General features: G+C 42.9%; 1 protein-coding gene across 1 annotated transcript in view; it reads left to right on the forward strand.

Annotated features, from left to right (window-relative positions):
* LOC110566559 (vomeronasal type-1 receptor A11-like) overlaps positions 1-18,616 on the forward strand; it is a 45,283-nt gene that overhangs the window by 15,346 nt on the left and 11,321 nt on the right. Inside the window, exon 3 of the mRNA XM_060383391.1 lies at positions 18,412-18,519. Coding sequence (XP_060239374.1) covers positions 18,412-18,519 — 108 coding nt within the window. The remainder of the gene's footprint in view (positions 1-18,411; positions 18,520-18,616) is intronic.

Below are 18,616 nucleotides of genomic sequence, written 5' to 3' on the forward strand. Positions count from 1 at the left end.
TGCAGATGCTCCAAGTGGCAACCAGTTATCCCTAACAAAGCTGACCAAACGAAGGGATACCCAGGTTACAGCAGCAGCTCACTAAATTACAGCAAGAAACCCAGAAGCAGGGCATCTGTTTCCAGGACTTCTCTGGGTGAGAGGAGAGACTTCTTGACTAAAAAGGACCCCAGTTACCACTCAGGTCTGTATGCCTGAGGTGAGCTGTGGCAATTCCTGAAAAACACCAGCCATACAGTGACCATACCCAAAAAGCTGAGGAGGCTTGCTTCAGGAAAAACCATCTTCCTGCCAAGAGGATTCTCTCCGCTACTGGATTCCAGGAACCACCAGAAACTAACACCCAACACCTAAGATAGCCCAATCTGTAAAGGCCAGTGTAAAAGCTCAACCAACAAAGGAGAGGGCAATATGACATCTCGAGAACCCAGTTATCCAGAGGCAAGTAGCCCTGGACACCCCGCATAAAGGAAATTCAAGAGGATGACCTAACCTCTATGCTCATGAAGAGGACCACAGAGGAAACAAATGCTTAAAGACCTAGATAAAGATAAACTCAAACAGCTTATAGCCAACTGTAAAGAAATAGAGGAAGATAAAGAAAAACAGATTATGGCCATCCATAAAGAAATACAGGAAGTTGCAGCCAAACAGTTTGTGGCTTTTAGAGAATAAATGCTTAAATCACTAAAAGAAATAAAAGAAACAGTGGATTGTTCAAATAAACAGCTGAAGGATTTGAAGGTAAAACAGGAAAATACAGTCAGACAGGTGAAGGAAATCAACAAAACGACTCAAGATCTGAAGATAGAATTGGAAAAATTAAAGAAAACACAAATGGAGGATATTGTGGAGAGAAATAATTTAGGGAAGAAAACAGGAACTACAAAGGTAAGAATAACCAATAGACTCCAAGAGATGGAAGAAAGAATCTCAGGTGTGGACAATACAATGGAAGAAATCGATGTATCTGTCAAAGAAAAGGTTAAATCTAAAAAATGCCTGACACCGACCATCCAAGAAATTCAAGACAACATAAAAAGACAAAACCTAAGAATAATAGGAATAGAGGAAAAAGAAGATTCCATCCTCCAAAGAGAATATTTTCAACAAAATCATTGAAGAAAATTTACCCAACTTAAAGGAGAGGCCAATAAGAATACAATTGGCCTACAGAACCCCCAATATATTAGAGCAGAAAAGAAAATCCTCCTGCCACATAACAATCAAAATAGTAAGTGTAAGAACAAAGAAAAAAATACTAAAAGCTGCAAGAGAAAAAGGCCAAGTAACATAATGGCAAGCCCATCAGAATCACACCTGACTTCTCAACAGAGACTATAGAAGCCAGAAATGCCTGGTTGAATATCATATAGACCTTAAGAGAACACAGATATCAGCCTAGGCTACTATACCCAGCAAAACTGTCAGTCCTCATAGACGGAGAAAACAAGATATTCAATGGCAAAAACAAATTTCAATAATACCTACACACAAAATCAGTGTTACAGAAGACACTAGAAGGAAAAATACAACCCAAGGAAAGTAGCTACTTTCAAGAAAACACAGGAAATAATTAACCTCACTATAGTAAAAGAAAAAGCAACCAAGTGCAAAAACTTATAACCACAGCCGACATCAAAATCAAAGGATCTAAGAGCCACTGGTCATTAATCTCTCTTAACATCAGTAGACTCAATTCTCCAATAAAAAGACACAGACTAACAGAATGGATGTGTAAACAAGACCCAGCAATTTGTTGCTAACAAGAAAGACACCTAAGTGACAAAGATAGACATTACCTGAGGGAAAAGGGCTGGAAGACTGCTTTCCAAGCAAAAGGACCCAAGAAGCAAGCAGGAGTAGCCATTCTAATGACTGATAAAATAGGCTTTCAAACAAAATCAATCAAAAGCGATGGGAAGGACACTTCATACTCATCAATGGAAAATTCCACCAGGAAGACAGCACTATCCTGAACTTCTATGCCCCTAATACAAGGGCACCCACATTTGTAAAAGATACATTGATAAAACTTAAACCACACAAAGATCCCCACACATTAATAGTGGGAGACTTCAACACCCCACTCTCAACAAAGGACTGATCAACAAAACAGAAATTAAACAAAGAAACAATGTCTCTAACAGAGGTTATGAATCAAATGGACCCAACAGACATTTATAGAACTTTACACCCAAACACAAAAGAATTTACCTTCTTCTCAGCACCTCATGGAACATTCTCTAAAATAGACCATATGGTTAGTCACAAAGCAAGCCTCAACAGATACAAGAAGATTGAAATAATTCCTTGTATCCTATCTGATCACTATGGAATAAAGCTGGACCTCAATAACAACAGTAATAGTAAAAGGCCTCCACAATCATTGAAACTGAATAATTTGCTACTAAATGACAGCTGGGTCAGGGAAGAAATGAAGAAAGAAATTGAAGTCCAGCATACTTTCATTGACAGCCAGGTTGAGCGATTTGCCATAGGGTATCAATTTGCTCCTGCAAGAGGGCAATCCTCTGATTGAACACCATCAAGCTTCCTTTTAGTTGAGCATTAATTCCTTTATGTACAACTAAGGCATGAGCTACATTGGCTAAATGATTATTCAGGGTCTGAGCAGTCTGCCCAGTATGACTCATGGCTAATGCCCTGGTGGTAGCTCCAACAGCCGTCAATGAGATGGTAGTAACAATGGTGGCTGTAGTTCCAAGATCCCTTTTCTGTCTGAAGAGAGTCATAGCGTGAGGGGCATCAATGGGCATAGGCACCCAGTGAGGCATGCGAGTAACCAGGGCATACCTAACTTTACTAGCATTCCAGCATTGGGCAAAAAAGCAAGTATCATTACCACAATTACTTGGCTCTATCTGGCTAATAATGAATAAAAATGGGGGATATAGACAAACAGGTGTGGGCTTATAGGAAATATTATGAGAAGCCTTAACCCCTCGTTGGAACATCCTGCGTCAGTTCTAGAACTAGCAGTGGTGGTGTCCGAGGTCTGAGTAGGTTCAGGAGACCATTGCCCCCAGGGGCAAGACACGCTCCATGCCAATTGACTAACTCCATGTTTTCCTCCAATTTTGAAAGTCATTTAAGGTTCTTAAATTATTTTTTTCCCTTTTTTCTTAAATTTTTCATCAATTACACTTTATTCATTCTGCATCCCCCCATAAGCCCCTCACTCCTCCCATCCCAATTCCACCCTCCCTCCTCCCTCTGCTTGCATGCCACTCCCCAGGTCCACTAATAGGGGAGGTTCTCCTCTCCTTTCTGATCTTAGCCTATCAGTTCACATCAAAAGTGGCTGTATTGTCCTCTACTGTGGCCTGGTAAGGCTGCTCCCCCCCCAGAGGGAGGTGATCAAAGAGCAGGCCAATCAGATTATGTCAGAGGCAGTCCCTCTTCACATTACTATGTAACCCAATTGGACTCTGAACTGCCCTGGGCTACATCTGTGCAGGGGTTCTAGGTTATCTCCATGAATAGTCCTTGGTTGGAATATGAGTCTCTGGGAAGTTCCCTATGTTCAAATTTTCTTGTTCACTTGCTCTCCTTGTGGAGACCCTGTCCTCTCCAGCTCTTACTATTTCCCAGTTCTTACCTAAAATTCTGTTCACTCTGCCCAACAGTTGCCCATCAGGCTCAGCATCTGCTTTGATAGTCCGAAGGGCAGAGGCTTTCAGAGGCCCTCTGTGGTAGGTTCCTAGGTTGTTTCCTGTTTTCTTCTTCTTCTGATATCCATTGCTGGACTTTGTGTCACTAGCATACAACATGAGAATTTTTCCTGTGCTGCAAATCTGTCTAAACAATTATCGAGCTATATTTTAGGTAATTGGACTGGAGAATTCGATACTACGATGGAGCAGCTGAGAGTGGCCATTGTCACAGTAAATTCTACCGGAGTGGACGCAGGACTAGCCACAGGATTATCAACATGGATTGCTGCAGCCATGAATCATCTGAAGGAATGGGCGGGCATGGGAGTGTTAGCAGGCCTTCTGGTGTTGGTCTCCTTGGTTTGCCTGTGGTATATATGCAAGATTAGAGTCTCACAACAGTGTGATGCAGCCACGATCATTCAGGCCTTTACAGCCATTGAAGCAGGACATTCTCCCCAAGCATGGTTGGATACCATAAAAAGCTAAAATGATACACTCAGGATGCGAGGCTAAGCACTGCACTCAGGGTCAGCCGCTTTGGACCCAGAGAAGAGCATGTCTGATTGCATGCGGGTTGATGCCCCAGGTCCCGCCTCTGAGAAAAAGGTATCGGACGGTCTGATGCTCTTTGGGTGGATGACACCTAAATGAACATCTGTACAAAGTCCCAATTTATTTCTAATATCAGAGATCAGACCTCTACTCTTGCCTGATGCGTCTAAAACAAAAAGGGGGAACTGTAGAGAGCTGCGGAATGCTATGCCTTAAAGATGGAGCTGGTTTCCGCCTTCCACCTTCCCGATGGTGAGTGCTCTCTGTCACGAACAACTCCACATTTGGCTAAGGCCGAGGATCTGGCTTGCTTCCATGTATGTGGACCTATCTGCATTGCCCCCGTGGCACGCCTGGGTTGGCTACCCAGAGGCTATTTAAGCTGTGGGCTGGCTTTCCCCGGGGTCCGAGGATTGTACAATGTTCCTGAATAAACTGCATTGAAAAAAAAAAAAAAAAAAGAAATTGAAGTCTTCCTAGAAATCAAAGAAAATGAAGGCACAACATACCCAAACTTGTGGGACACAAGGAAAGCAGTGCTAGGAGGAAAGTTCATAGCACTAAGTACCTTCAAGAAGAAATTTGAGATAGCTCATTCAAGCAACTTAATGGCTCAGCTAAAAACCCTGGAAAAAGAAGAAGCAGACACACAAAAAAATGAGTAGACGGCTGAAAATAAACTCAGGGCTGAAATCAATCAATTAAAAACAAATAAAAAAATTCAAAGAATCAATGAAACCAAGAGCTAGTTCTTTGAGAAAATCAACAAGATAGACCAACTCTTAGCCAAGCTATCTAAAAGGCAGAGAGACACCATCCAAATCAACAAAATCAGAAATGAAAAGGAGGATATAACTACAGACACCGAGGATATCCAAACAATTATTAGGTCTAATTTTAAAAGTCCGCATGGCACAAAATTTGAAAATCAAAATGCAATGGACAATTTTCTTGATCGATTCCACTTAAAAAGCTGAATCAAGACCAGGTAAATCAATTAAATGGTCCTATATCTCCTAAGGAAATAGAAGCAGTCATTGAAAGTGTCCCATCCACAAAAAGACCAGGACCAGATGGTTTCAGCATAGAATTCTACCAGACCTTCAAAGAAGAGTTACTTCCAGTTCTCTTAAAACTATTCCACAAAATAGAAACAGAAGGAACATTACCAAACTCATTCTATGAAGCCACAGTCACTTTGGTACCTAAACCTCACAAAGATGCAACAAAGAAAATTTCAGGCCAATCTCCCTTATGAACATTGATGCAAAAATACTCAACAAGATACTTGCAAACCCAATACAAGAACACATCAAAGATATCATCCAAGTAGGCTTCATCCCAGGTATACAAGTGTGGTTCAATATATGGAAATCCATCAATGTGACCCATCATATTAACAAACTGAAAGAAAAAGACCACATGCTAATCTCCTTAGATGCTGAAAAAGCATTTGACAAAATCCAACATCCATTCATGTTTAAAGTATTGGAGAGATCAGGGATGCAAGGCAAATACCTAAACATAGTAAAGGCAATATACAGGAAGCCTATAGCCAACATCAAACTAAACAGAGAGAAACTTAAAGCAATCCCATTGAATAGGGACAAGGCAAGGCTGCCCACTCTCTCCATATCTCTTCAACATAGTTCTGGAAGTCCTTGCTAGAGCAATAAGACAGTTGAAGGAGATCAAGGGGATACAAATTCGAAAGGACAAAGTCAAATTATCACTATTTGCAGATGATATGATAGTATACCTGATTGACCTCAAAAACTCTACCATGGAACTCCTACAGTTGATAAACACCTTCAGCAAAGTGGCTGGATACAAAATTAACTAAAAAAAAAAAATCAGTAGCCCTCCTGTATACAAAACACAAAGGGCTGAAAAATATATTAGGGAAACACCTTCACAATAGCCACAAATAACATAAGGGAACTTGTACCTAACCAAGCCAGTCAAGGACATGTATGAAAAAAGTTTCCAGTCTCTGAAGAAAAAATTAAAAGTAGATGTCAGAAGATGGAAAGATCTCCCATACTCATGGCTTGGCAGGATTAACATAGTAAAAATGGCCATCTTACCAAAAGCAATCTACAGATTCAATGCAATTCCCGTCAAATTACCAATACAATTCTTTACAGACTATCAAAGCAGATGCTGAGACTTTTGGCTAACTGTTACGCAAAGATCATGGAATCTTATGAAAGAAGTGGGAAATAGTAAGATCAGGAGAGGACAGGAACTCCACAAGGAGAGCAACAGAACCAGAAAATTTGTACACAGGGGAATTTCTAGAGACTCATACTCCAACCAAGTACCATGCATGGAGATAACCTAGAACCCCTGCATAGATGTAGCCCATGGCTGTTCATTATCAAAGTGGGTTCCATAGTAATGGGAAGAGGGACTGTCTCTGACATAAACTGATTGGCCTGCTCTTTAATCACCTTCCTTTGAGGGAGGAGCAGTGTGACCAGGCCACAGAAGATGACAATGCAGCCACTCCTAATGAGATCTGATAGACTAAGATCAGAAGGAAGGAGAGGGGGAACTCCCCTATCAGTGGACTTGGAGTGGTGCATGCGTGAAGTAGGGGGAGAGAAGTTGGGATTAGGAGGGGAGGAGAGAGGGATTTATGAGAGGATACAAAGTGAATAAAGTGTAATTAATAAAAGTTAAAAAATGACATTAAATTAAAAAAAAAAAAAACAGTCATGTACTCGACAATGCTCCTGACAATTTTTCAGCATTCCAACAACCTAAGATCTAGAACACTCTGAACACAGGAACACAACTGTAGCCTGTGCATGAGTGAACTGTTATTTAGCATTCAGAAAGGAGGAGACACCTGCACATGAATCAATGCCCATGAGCCCCAAAGCTACTTAGCAAAGTGAAATTTCAGTCACAGAGGAGCAGACATTGTATGAATACATTTATAGATGACAGGACTCAGAGTAACCAACAGGAACAAAATCAGAATGTTATTCTAGAGTTTCAATAGCATACGCATTGTGGAAGTTTTGCTGGTGGGGTCTTTAGAGGCATTCGCTCTGGCTGGCCAGTAATGTGACTGTTCTCACCAATGTATGTCCACAATATTCAGAGGGGAACTGTGTATCTTCAGTCCATTTTCTCATTATGGAAATGTGTACAGTTAGTTTAAACATGCTGCAAAAGCATTGCCGCTGCAATTAAAAATAAAAGTATTCTAAAAGTATCAAGCTGTCATTTCTCAACAGTTTACAGTCCTTAAGGTAAATTTGCCTCAAGCAATGTATTGTCTGTTATTTCCTAATGCTCTGACTCTTAGTCTCAGGTTTCCCATGAAAGCAGAGAAGTCCTTCAGTTAAGCAGTGCTCTTAGGAAGCTACTCCTCCACCCTGGAAGGGTTTGCCACCTTGTGCTGGCATCCAGTTATTACCTTCTGGATGAGATATTTTAAATTCAGTCAGAGCCATAAAAAATGTAGATTAAACGTGGAAAATTACCTAGCTTGAAAACAAGTGATGGTGTGTAAATTGTGGGCTTTTTCTTTTGTTATGTGGAAAAATCAACCAAACATAAAACATACCCAGCCCTGTATTTTTACATCAGTGATTGAAAAATCATATGTCCCTTAATGTTTCAAAAGAGCAACTCTGTAAGAGATTATGAACTAATAAGACTTATGTCCTATTACGTAGACATGCTCTTTATATGTCAATATGGTCATTTAGCTTTCAGGATTGTCACTTCTTTCTTAAACGAAAACTTTAATTATTTCTGAAGTTTCCATCATGGGCCCCATTCCAATTCATGTCTCTGTTCCTTGGTTTCCACCCTGTACCCTTGCAACCTCTCCTCCAAATGAAATGAAATGAAATGAAATGAAATGAAAAGTTTTGCTGTGGAACCATAGTGTGGCATCTTTTCTTTACGTGCTTATGTTCACTGCAATGAGTCATGGGTCTGGATTGAAGCCTCTGGCTTCTGCTACACCATCAAGACTGCATCCACATGGGGACTTCTCTCAGATGCCCTCTTGTTGCCCTGTGTCTTCGGAGCTCCAGCAGCTTTGGATCTACAGGACCTGCCCTTTCATCCTCTCCAGCAGGTCACAGAAGGGCAGGTGTTGGGGTGGACCAACTCAAAGCTCTGGATCTGCCTGGGTGGTAGCTGAGTTGTTGAGCCACCAGCTCTCCTGCACCCACACCCCAGGGTGAGCCCACCAGCTCTCCTGGACCCACACCCCAGGGTGAGCTCAGCACGGCCCTGGATATCTCACATAGTGCTGCAGCCAGCAAGGAGCAAGGTCATCTTTCCTGCTCTCCTGCTCTTGGGGCCAAATCACCCGTGCCTTCACTACCAGGGCCAGCTGTGCTGTGCTGCCCAGGGGAGGTGCTCTTCTGAGTGCTGCAAATGGGGAGAGGCAGAGACAACTCTCCTGCTCTCATGACCTTGGAGCCATGTCTCCAACCTGCTATAGGTGGTGAGGGACAAAATGTGAGGAGCGGGGAGGGGATCTCTTCCTTGCCCAAGCCATCCCACAGCAGAGCAGGGAGAGGCCCAGCTCTCCCAAGGTCGTGGCCATTGAGGGGTGGAGCCAGCTCAGAACAGTGCTTCAGTTAGCATTCCTAACCAGGGACACCTGCATGGCCTCTGGTGGAAACATGGGCCTGGGTCATTGAACAGACCCTGGCTGCCATAGGACCAGGGACCCAGACTTGGCTCCTGGCAGTAGCATGGTTCCACATGTCCCCATGGCCTAGGTGGCAGTGGAGGCCATTCTGATCATTATATCTTCCTCAGCAGCACATCCTTCAGACAATCACACGGTCTTCAGTGGCATCCCTAACCCTGACATTCACTTGGCCTTTGTTGGTAACTTAGGCTACAGACATAGCCAAAGACCCAAGCTGCAGCAGGACCTCACCTTGGCCTCCTCATGGATGTCTGTTCCTCACTGCCATTAAGTCTCCAATTCCGCCATTTTCTACAGTGAATAAACCCCTCCACTTCACTTTCTCTTTCATCTTTCTGCCATGTAATCCATCTTCCAAATTTTTCCTTCACACATTTTTTCCATTGAAGGGTCACCTGTTGCAGCGCTGGGAGGCCACATATGGATACAAGGCCTGGGTTGTCGTTTCTTAAAGTAACTTTACAATTGGGTGCTGGCCTCTTTATTTTGGATATCATGAATACACACACACACACACAGACACAGACACACAGACACAGACACACACACACACACACACACACACACACACACACACATACACCAGAGAGAGACGGACACAGAGTAGACGGACAGCAAACAGAGATACAGACAGAGACACAGAGACAGAGATAGAGAAAACCTCCTAAGTTTAAATGCAGAATAAGACATGGAACATAACACAGCTTTGACCTCAACTAATGCCATGAAAAGTGGGAGCTTGCTCTATCCTGATTACTTATAAAGGGAAATCAATTGCAAGCCTCTAACTCAGGTGGGCTTTTCTATACTAATTACAGTTTCATTTGTTATTCAGTAACTGAAAAGAGCAATTTGGGGAGATATTACAAATCAAAGCACACTCATATCCATGAGCAGTGATGTCACTGTTCATGTGTAGATCTCATAAGTTAGCCTTTAGGATCACTTAAAGAAATGACTTAAGAACTAGATAATGTAGGCAGGGCAGCTGGAGGAAAAGATCACATGTCCTTTATACATACTGGGTTGGTCAGAAATGCTGATGACAGGCTATATGCTCGCAAAATTGAATGTTGTGAATGACTTAAAGGGAGAGAATAATTACAGATACATAAAGATGGAGAAAATGAGGAGAAATTAATAAACTGTTAAAACAAACATGTGAACTCATGAACAGGTCCAAATGTGTGGGCACATGCTTTTAGTGCCAGCACTTAGTTTGCCGGCAGGGGCAGAAGTTGGCAGAGCTCTGTGAGTTCAATGCAAGCCTGGTGTATAGAGTGAGTTCCAAGCCAGCCAGGGCTACATGGGGAGACCCTGACTAAAAATAAAAGAACATTCAGTATCTCTGAATTTCCAGTTCTCTCTAGAATCATGTTTTCATCTATCCTGTATATTTAATGTTGACATAAGACAGGAGGTTTATATTTTTAAAGGCTTCTCTTCTAATTCTAGTGTCCTTAATATAAATAATCCACCTGAAAACATTATGTTTGTTTAACTTTTGTAAGTGAGAATGTCATTGTAGCCAGGATAGCCTTGAATCATCCTGGCTCCACCTCTGGAGTCATCCCTTTATTCAGACTTTAGAGCTCGGCTTGTCCTCAGCCTCAGCTGGGTCCCATCTGCCTGTGGTCACCCTGGCTCTCCAGCTCTGCCTTGAGCTCTCAGCATTCCATCTGCTTTCTTTCACAATTCACCTTCAGATTTCACTCACAGCTAACATCCTGCAACTAGGAGTTTGGATAGACTGGAAAATACATCAACAAAATGGGTGCTCCATGGGAAGACTGACCTGGGGAGAGGCTGTCTCTCACACACTGTAGAAGGAGGACCCTCAAGTGGGCATGTAAATCATTGGAGGACTAAAAGTTCTGCATCTCAGAAGAGAGGCAGTACAGTGGAGAAACTGCTCAAAATTAAGCCTAAGGTGTAAAGTGAGAAAAGATACTGTTGTCTATTTGGTGCAAACTTTCTGAACACTTCCCCAGGTGTGGCAAGGGAGCTCAGATAAAGTTTGTTCTCAGCCCTCCCCAGATGGCTGTTATCAGGACACAGGGAGTAAGATCAACAGGCAGAGAAGATGCTCCACTGGGAGGCCAGGTCTCCATGACCCCAGCAGGAATGTGTCATCTTCTACAGACACAGAAATAACATGTCACAGAGAGGCCTTAAATTCTCCCTTCACCTAAGCTGTGCAGGATCTCCTCTGGCACACACTCCTTCACTGCCACGTCCATCTGGGTAAGTGCTCTGCACCCAAGAGCAAATTGAGAAGGTGGTAGGAACCCAGGCAGGCTGTGGGAGGAGGAGGCTAAAGAGGGGTTTTCAGCAGCTACAGAGGAGTTGCAGAGCTCTGACAGACCATCAGCACAAGGGACTGAGTTCTGCATGGGCAACAAGAACATTTTCTTCTTAACATACTCATTTCCTTAATTTTTAGACTTTCAAATTGCTTTAGAATTCATGTTCATTCCTGTGAACTAAGTAACTCCCACTGTATACCTGGATAAGCTGTTAAGTTACATTTCTTTTACTAATTTACCTATTCCTAGGACAAATTATCAGGGAAGTGAAAGGTCTGGAGAGCTCACTTTCCTCGGTTGTGCATTTGTAACTTTGGTGTGCATAGAACTGTTTTGATGTAACATCTTCTGTGCTGTGAAGTATAAAAACTTCCAAAGTCTGTGTAAGTAATAGAGGCTGTAGATTCAAAATCTCATTCCAAAGAGGGAGGCCCCACAGGACTGCAAATGTTCCTTCTAGTGTTTGCTCATGGCCTCTATTCTTCTCAGCTCAATTTCAGAGATCACAATTTAGTGGTGTCGACCCTTAGCCACTACTGGCTTGGTAGGAGGTGTCAGTAAATGGCTATGATGGTGAGGTTTCCAGGACACTAACTATTAATGCACAGTGACGGTGGCAGATTCCCTTCCCTGACTCACTGAGATCAGGAATTCTGGGAAGAGCTGGTTGCATGTTTTGTCTTTTCTTTATGTTCTCCACATGCATCTGTGCAATTTTTTATGATAGAAAAACTTGAATCTCATTTTATTTGAGGAAATTTGGAGAAGTGAACCCCCTCACCCTGTCCTGCTGTCTTTATTTCATTTCCAGACTTATCCCAAAGCTCAAATTTTCATGAACCTATGTGAAGAGATGGACAGGAACTGACTCCCCTCTCCTTTCTCTTAGGCAATGAATGCACTGGGAGGGAGGTCAGAGCTCTTAGCAGCAAAGCCAAGCCTCTCCTGAGGTCCCCTGGGTGCTGGGGGAGCAGGTTGTGCTGCAGCACCATGCAGGGTCCAGTGTTTGTGTCTGGAGTCTGTGCCATCCTGCTCCTCAGGGTCATCGAATCTTTCTGTTTCTGGAGGCTGATTTGGAAACCTTGAGGTACAGCCTCACTGACACTCTGAGCTCAGAGATGCTGTACAAACACTTCAAAGTTCAAAAACACAATTCTCAGTCAGGCTTTCAGACAGAGCTGTGATTCCTTAACCAAAAGGCTCTTCATGATTTGCCTATAACGTTACCACAGTTCATTTATTTCTTGCATCTCTGAAACAGCACTGACCTATGCTTGGTGAAGGTTTTGCCTTCCCTGGAGTACTGGCCATTTATCCCTAGAGTCTTCCTATTTTTAAAGTTAGGATTGTGCCAAAGGTAGACATCCTGACTGAGTAACCTCCAGCCATTTTCACTGAGCAGGGACAGTGTCTCCACCAACCCCCTCTATGTGCTGATGCTATGGACTGTGAGTTGTCCATGATTTGGGTAACTGTGGGCTAACACAGGCTAAAGTCGCGGCTTCTTGAATTCCTGCAGTACAGGGAGTTCAATTCCTCCCCCCACCTCCTGAGCAGCTGTAGTCTTCACAACTGGTTTTAACTGAGGAGATCTCAGGTTCCCCATTGGTCATTTCTTGCTCTGTGCAAGTTTTATTTTCCTAATCTTTCCAAATGCTTTCCCTTTCTCTTCTCCAATACAGCCTCTTCTAGTGGGACCTATTTCACAGATTGGTGAGTTTTCCTGGTGCCATGTACAGAGTTTCTTGCCTCTGGGAAGCAGCCTATTTTGTTGTGTTGTGTAAAGTGCAATCATAGTACATGTTACAACAGGTCATCCCAGGCTGGGCACAGCTTTCTTCACTCCAGTCCTCTAGGTTGGATGAGGTGGCCCTTGACCCATTCTGCAGATCTGAAAGTGTGTGTCCTATCTCCTGGTTTCTTACAGCATACACAGGCTGGCAGGTGGGCTGATGAGGCTCAGCTGGGAGGAGCCAGGCTAGAGGATTCTCTGTGGCTTGTTCCTGAGGAGAGGAACACTCACCAGAAGGTTTTCTCTAGAAATTATAATCTGCCTGCCTTACTGGTCCTGATTGTATAAGACTTAGATGTAGCTGTCAGTGCATGCTATGTGTAGATATTTGGATGACTAGAGACATGTCTATCCCTCCTGGCAAGCCTGTATGTTTTCTCTTTTGCTACTATTGAATTCCATTTCCAGGACAGAAGTGGTTTCAAAGCAGGAATCCCTGAAGCCATGATGTTAATATTAAGACTCATAACCTAACCTTTGGCAGAGTGCAGGGAATCATATGAAAGAAGGGGGAGTTAGTAAGACCTGGAGAAGACAGGAGTTCCACAAGGCCCAAATATATCAGGGCACAGGGGTCTTTCATGAGACTGTTTCTCCAACCAAGGACCATGTATGTAAATAACTTAGAATCTCTGCTCCTATATAGTCCATGGTAGCTCAGTTTCCAAGTGGGTTCTCTAGTAAGGGGAACAGGGAGTGTCTCTGACATGAACTCAATGGCTAGCTCTTTGACTCCTCTCACCCCCCGCTGAAGGAGGAGCAGCCTTGCTAGGCCACAGAGGAGGACATTGCAGCCAGTCCTGAAGAGACCTGATAAGTTAGGGTCAGATGGAATGGGAGGAGGTTCTCCCCTATCAGTGGACTTTGAAAGGTTCAGGGAGAAGATGAGGAAGGGATTGTGGGACTGGGAATGAATAAAGGAGGTTGTTACAGCTGAGATACAAAGTAAATAACCTGTGATTGATATAAAAATAAAAATTATAAGAAAAAATGAAATTAAAAAAGAAAAGAAAAGAGTATCAGGGAGGATTCACAGTCTCTGTGGCTGCCTTTCTCTCCTAAGAGCTTTTGGTTTGTAGGGCTGTGGTTTCTGAAGAGATGCTGAAAACAGCACAGCCTGTGCCCTGCTCTGCAGAGCTGACAGCTCACTGCCTGGGCAGTCTGATAGTGTGATGTGCTCATAAAGACCAAGTTCCTTTTTCTTATTTCTTTTCTTGTTAACTCAGTGGAATTAAAGAAAAAATATATGCATTTCCAGAAACGACACGAGAAAAAGCATGTTAGAATTCTTTTGCTTCTTAGTTAGCCAGTGCTAATACACATGCAATGCAAACTATTAGTTAAAATCTACAAGTGTGTTTTCCTTCCATGAAATAAGTATAGAACATGCACCTGACACTCAGTGCAGAAACCATAAAATGACATTCAGAGCGTGTGCTTCCGATGACATTTGTAAATGTAGTTTCTAATTTTAAAAAGTTGTAAATAAAGCTTGGAAACAATGGAGCCCCATCAGTCTCTCCATTGTTTTCCTGGTCTATCACATCACAACTCTAATGTCTGAGTTGCTCAAAGTAGAGACAACTGCCATTTTACCTGATCATTGGAAAACAGAGCTGCCCCCAACCTACTGTGTTCTGCTTCTTGTGACTGGGATTTGGAAAACAAACACATGAGCTTTATAAAGAATAATTGAGCACCACTCATTTAATCAACACTCTACTGCTATCTGGAGTACATGGTCCATAATCTAATAAAGGATTAACCATTTCTATGATGCTACAGAACATTTATTTCAGAAAATCTGCTTTATTCAATGTTTTCACCAACCATCTGCTTCAGGTATAACTCCTGTCATGGTACCCCATACTTGTGAAATTTTAAACCCTTTGCCTATCCTTAGTATCTTCCATGACAATGTCCCATGGTTGTCACACGCGGTAGGATTTGCCAGTTGTGGTGACAATGTGACATAGTTTAAATAAGTGTAAAACAATTTCACTGTACACACTTGACTTTCAGTGATAAGTTTTTACTATGTCACTGGAATTTATTTACAAAATTACATCTCCTGCATGCATGGTGTCTATGCTGGAAAGTTTTATGTTAGCTTGAAACAAGCTAGAATTATTTCAGACAAGAGAACCTCAGTTGGGGAAACATCCCTACCAGACCGGCCTGTGGGCAAGCACCTGTACATAGTAGGGCTGTGGTTTCTGAAGAGATGCTGAAAACAGCACAGCCTGTGCCCTGCTCTGCAGAGCTGACAGCTCACTGCCTGGGCAGTCTGATAGTGTGATGTGCTCATAAAGACCAAGTTCCTTTTTCTTATTTCTTTTCTTGTTAGCTCATTATCTTGATTGATGATTGATTTCATATGGCTGGGCCATGCTCACTGTGAACAGTGCCGTCCCTGTCTGTTGGTCCCAGGTGCTACAAAAAGTAGGTTGAGCAAGTTCTAAGAAGCAAGCTGCTGAGCAACACTACTCCATGGCCTCTCCATCAGTTCCTGCCTCCAGGTCCCTGTCTTGAGTTCTCTCCTAGCTTCCCTGGCTGGAGAACTACAGGCTGTGTGGTGAAATAATCCCTCATCTCCCCACAGTAACAGAAACTCGAGAAGACAGAAAGTGGTACTAGGTCGTGAGATATGACTATGATAGACCTGACCTTGGGAGAAGTGTGGAAAGGTTTTGAAACTTTGGAGTGTAAAGTACATAGAGTGCTGATACTCCAGTGGATTATTTGGTGTGATATTAGAATGTAATGCTGAGAGCAGAGCAGATGATGGAGGCTTCTCTTATGCAGTTCCATGGGGAAGCTTGAGAGTCCCTTAAAGATTCTATGAGGGTCACTCATATTTTGAGTTAAAAACCATTAAAATGATTTGTCCTGTGCAGCTCCTGTCCTCTCCAAGTCATACTAACTCCCCCTTCTTTCATATGATTCCCTGCACTCTGCCCAAGTTTTGGTTATGAGTCTCAGCATCTGCTTTGATACACTGCTAGGCAGAGTCTTTCAAAGACACTCTGTCCTGGGCATAGAGGGCTATTCTGAGACTGTTTCTCCAACCAAGGACCATGCATGGATATAACCTAAAACCCGTGCTTGGATGGAGCCCATGGCAACTCATTATCTGAGTGAGTCTCCTAGTAAGGGGAACAGGGACTGTCTCTAACATGAAGTCAATGGCTGGCTCTTTGACCTTCCCACCACCCCTGAGGGAGGAGCAGCCTTGCTAGGCCACAGCGGAGGACATTTCAGACAATCCTGAAGAAATCTGATAAGCTAGGGTCAGATGGAAGTGGAGGAGGACCTCCCCTGTGAGTGTATTTAGAGAGGAGATGAGGGAGGGAAGGTGAGATTGGGAGGAAATGAGGGAGGGGCTACAGCTGGGATACAAAGTAAATAAACTCTAACTAATATAAAAATAAAAATTTAATTAAAAAAAGGAACCACTAAAATGAAACCTTTGCCTTGCAGGAACAATTAAAATCCTCTGAAGTATTTTCTCAGCTTCAGCCTACAGACATTGTGGCCTAAATACTGCTGAGGCTGCATCTCATGCTGGTAGCCAAACTTGGTAGCTCAGGAGTCTCTCAGGTGTTCAAGACCAGCCTGTTCTAGGGAGGGAGTTCAGCACAGCCAAGGCTACATAGAAAAACCTTGTGTCAAAAAAAAAAAAAAAACAAAAACAAAACAAAACAAAAAAACAAAACAAAATAAAAACAAAACAAAACAAAAAAAACAACAAATAAACAGAGTTTCTCAGGTGGTACTGTTCTGAAACATGGAGGGATCATGGAGTGAAGCTGTGACTTGGCACCATATGACTGTATAGAGTCCCTGAAGAGAGCCAAGAAGCCACTGAAGAAGGCTAGGCCCCTTTGCAGTGCAGAGCCAAGCCATTTGGAGATGTCAGTATCACATGCCAGCAGCAGCTGCTGTGGGACGAGGCCAGTTTAAACCTAGGAGACAAGCTGTGTGGAAGGCTTTGCCAGCAGTGTGGAGGAGCCCAGAAGATCACTGGTGAGTCCCGGAAGCCTGGCACTGAGAGTTACACTGTTGGACTTTGTTGAACTTGATTGTGACTGTGCCCTGGTTCTTCCCTTTTACATAAGAAAATATTTATTTTTATTTTACAGGAGCCCACAAAGTCTCTTGACTCTGAACACTTAAAGGGATTTTGGAGATTTACAGAGAGTTTGGAGTTCTAGAGAGACTGTGGGTATTTTAGAGAGACTTTGAAAATGTTAGTGAAACTAAATGTTTTAGAGGCTTGAATATTTTGTAGAGGCTTTGAATGTTGAAAGAGACTTGAGAGATAGAACTTTTAAAAAAATGGAACTTTTCTATTGCAATGTTGACATTAGTTTAATATCTTGGGAACAACAAAATTGAGAGACAAAGTTATAGTGTAACAGAGATGTGTTTAGTGTCAGGTAGATAGGGGGTCAACTGTGGCAGCTGTTTTTGTCTTTTGTTTGTTGAGTCAACACACTAGACTCATTTGGGAAGGGAACCTTAGTTGAGAAAATGCCCCCACTAGATTGGCCTATGGGCAAGTGTGTGATGCATTTTCTGGATAGATGATCAGTGTGAGAGTGCCCACATCACTGTGGGTGCAGGCTCTGGGCTCAGGGTTCAGGATACTTAAGAACACAGACTGAGAAAACCATGAGACACAAGCTTGTAAGCAGCGTCCTTCAGTTCTTGCCTCAAGACACGTGCCTCAGTTCTTGCCCCAGGTTCCTGCCTCAAGTCCCTCCTCAGCTTCCCTGCACAATGGATTATCAGCTGTAAGATGAAATAAAGGCTTCCCAAGCCAATTTGGTTTTGGTCATGGTGGTTTATTTAGTCTGTGTCTAAATCAAAAAACTACAATAATTCAACAGCATGTACACCACATTTATTAATATAAACCTGGAGCCAGCATATCAGGTACCTGGTCAGTATAAACTATAATAATTCAACAGCATCTACACCACACTTACTAATATAAACTTGGACCAGCAAGTTTATATCAGGTATGTGGAGAAGTATCGCAGCTCCATTATGGAGAGAGGGAATGTTGACTCCTATGGAGTCTGCCTTTCAAGACTGAGTTGGACCATTTTTCTTTAATTAATTCTGTAATATGGACAGCTCCAAGTCTGTTAGAACTGTAGTTCTATTTACTCCCTGACTTCACACGCTGAAGGACACGGTATATGCTCCTGCTGACATTTGCCCACCTTGCCCTTCTCTTGTAGCAGCTCTGGACTGAGATCAGAACCAAGCAAGATGGAGGTACAGAGCAGTGATCAAAGACTGAATCATCCACCAGAGTTTTCTGAAAGGACTCCGTGCCAATGTGCTATTGTTTTCTGATTTGTCTTTTATCTTCTGTTTCAGGCAGTGACAGAGCTGAACAGTCTTTATGAGCTGCCTGAACTCTCCCAGACCACAAACATAAGCCACCAACACATCCACAGAGACCATCATGTGCTGGAATTCTCCCATGTTTGGTGTGTAAACAGTGTGTTCTTGCTCACCCAGTGTCTCTCTGACACAAGCACTCTGTTCTTCACATGTTCAAGAGGAGGTGACTGGGACCCGG

The sequence above is a fragment of the Meriones unguiculatus genome, chromosome 5, assembly GCF_030254825.1.
Source record: "Meriones unguiculatus strain TT.TT164.6M chromosome 5, Bangor_MerUng_6.1, whole genome shotgun sequence".
Taxonomy (NCBI): Eukaryota; Metazoa; Chordata; class Mammalia; order Rodentia; family Muridae; genus Meriones; species Meriones unguiculatus.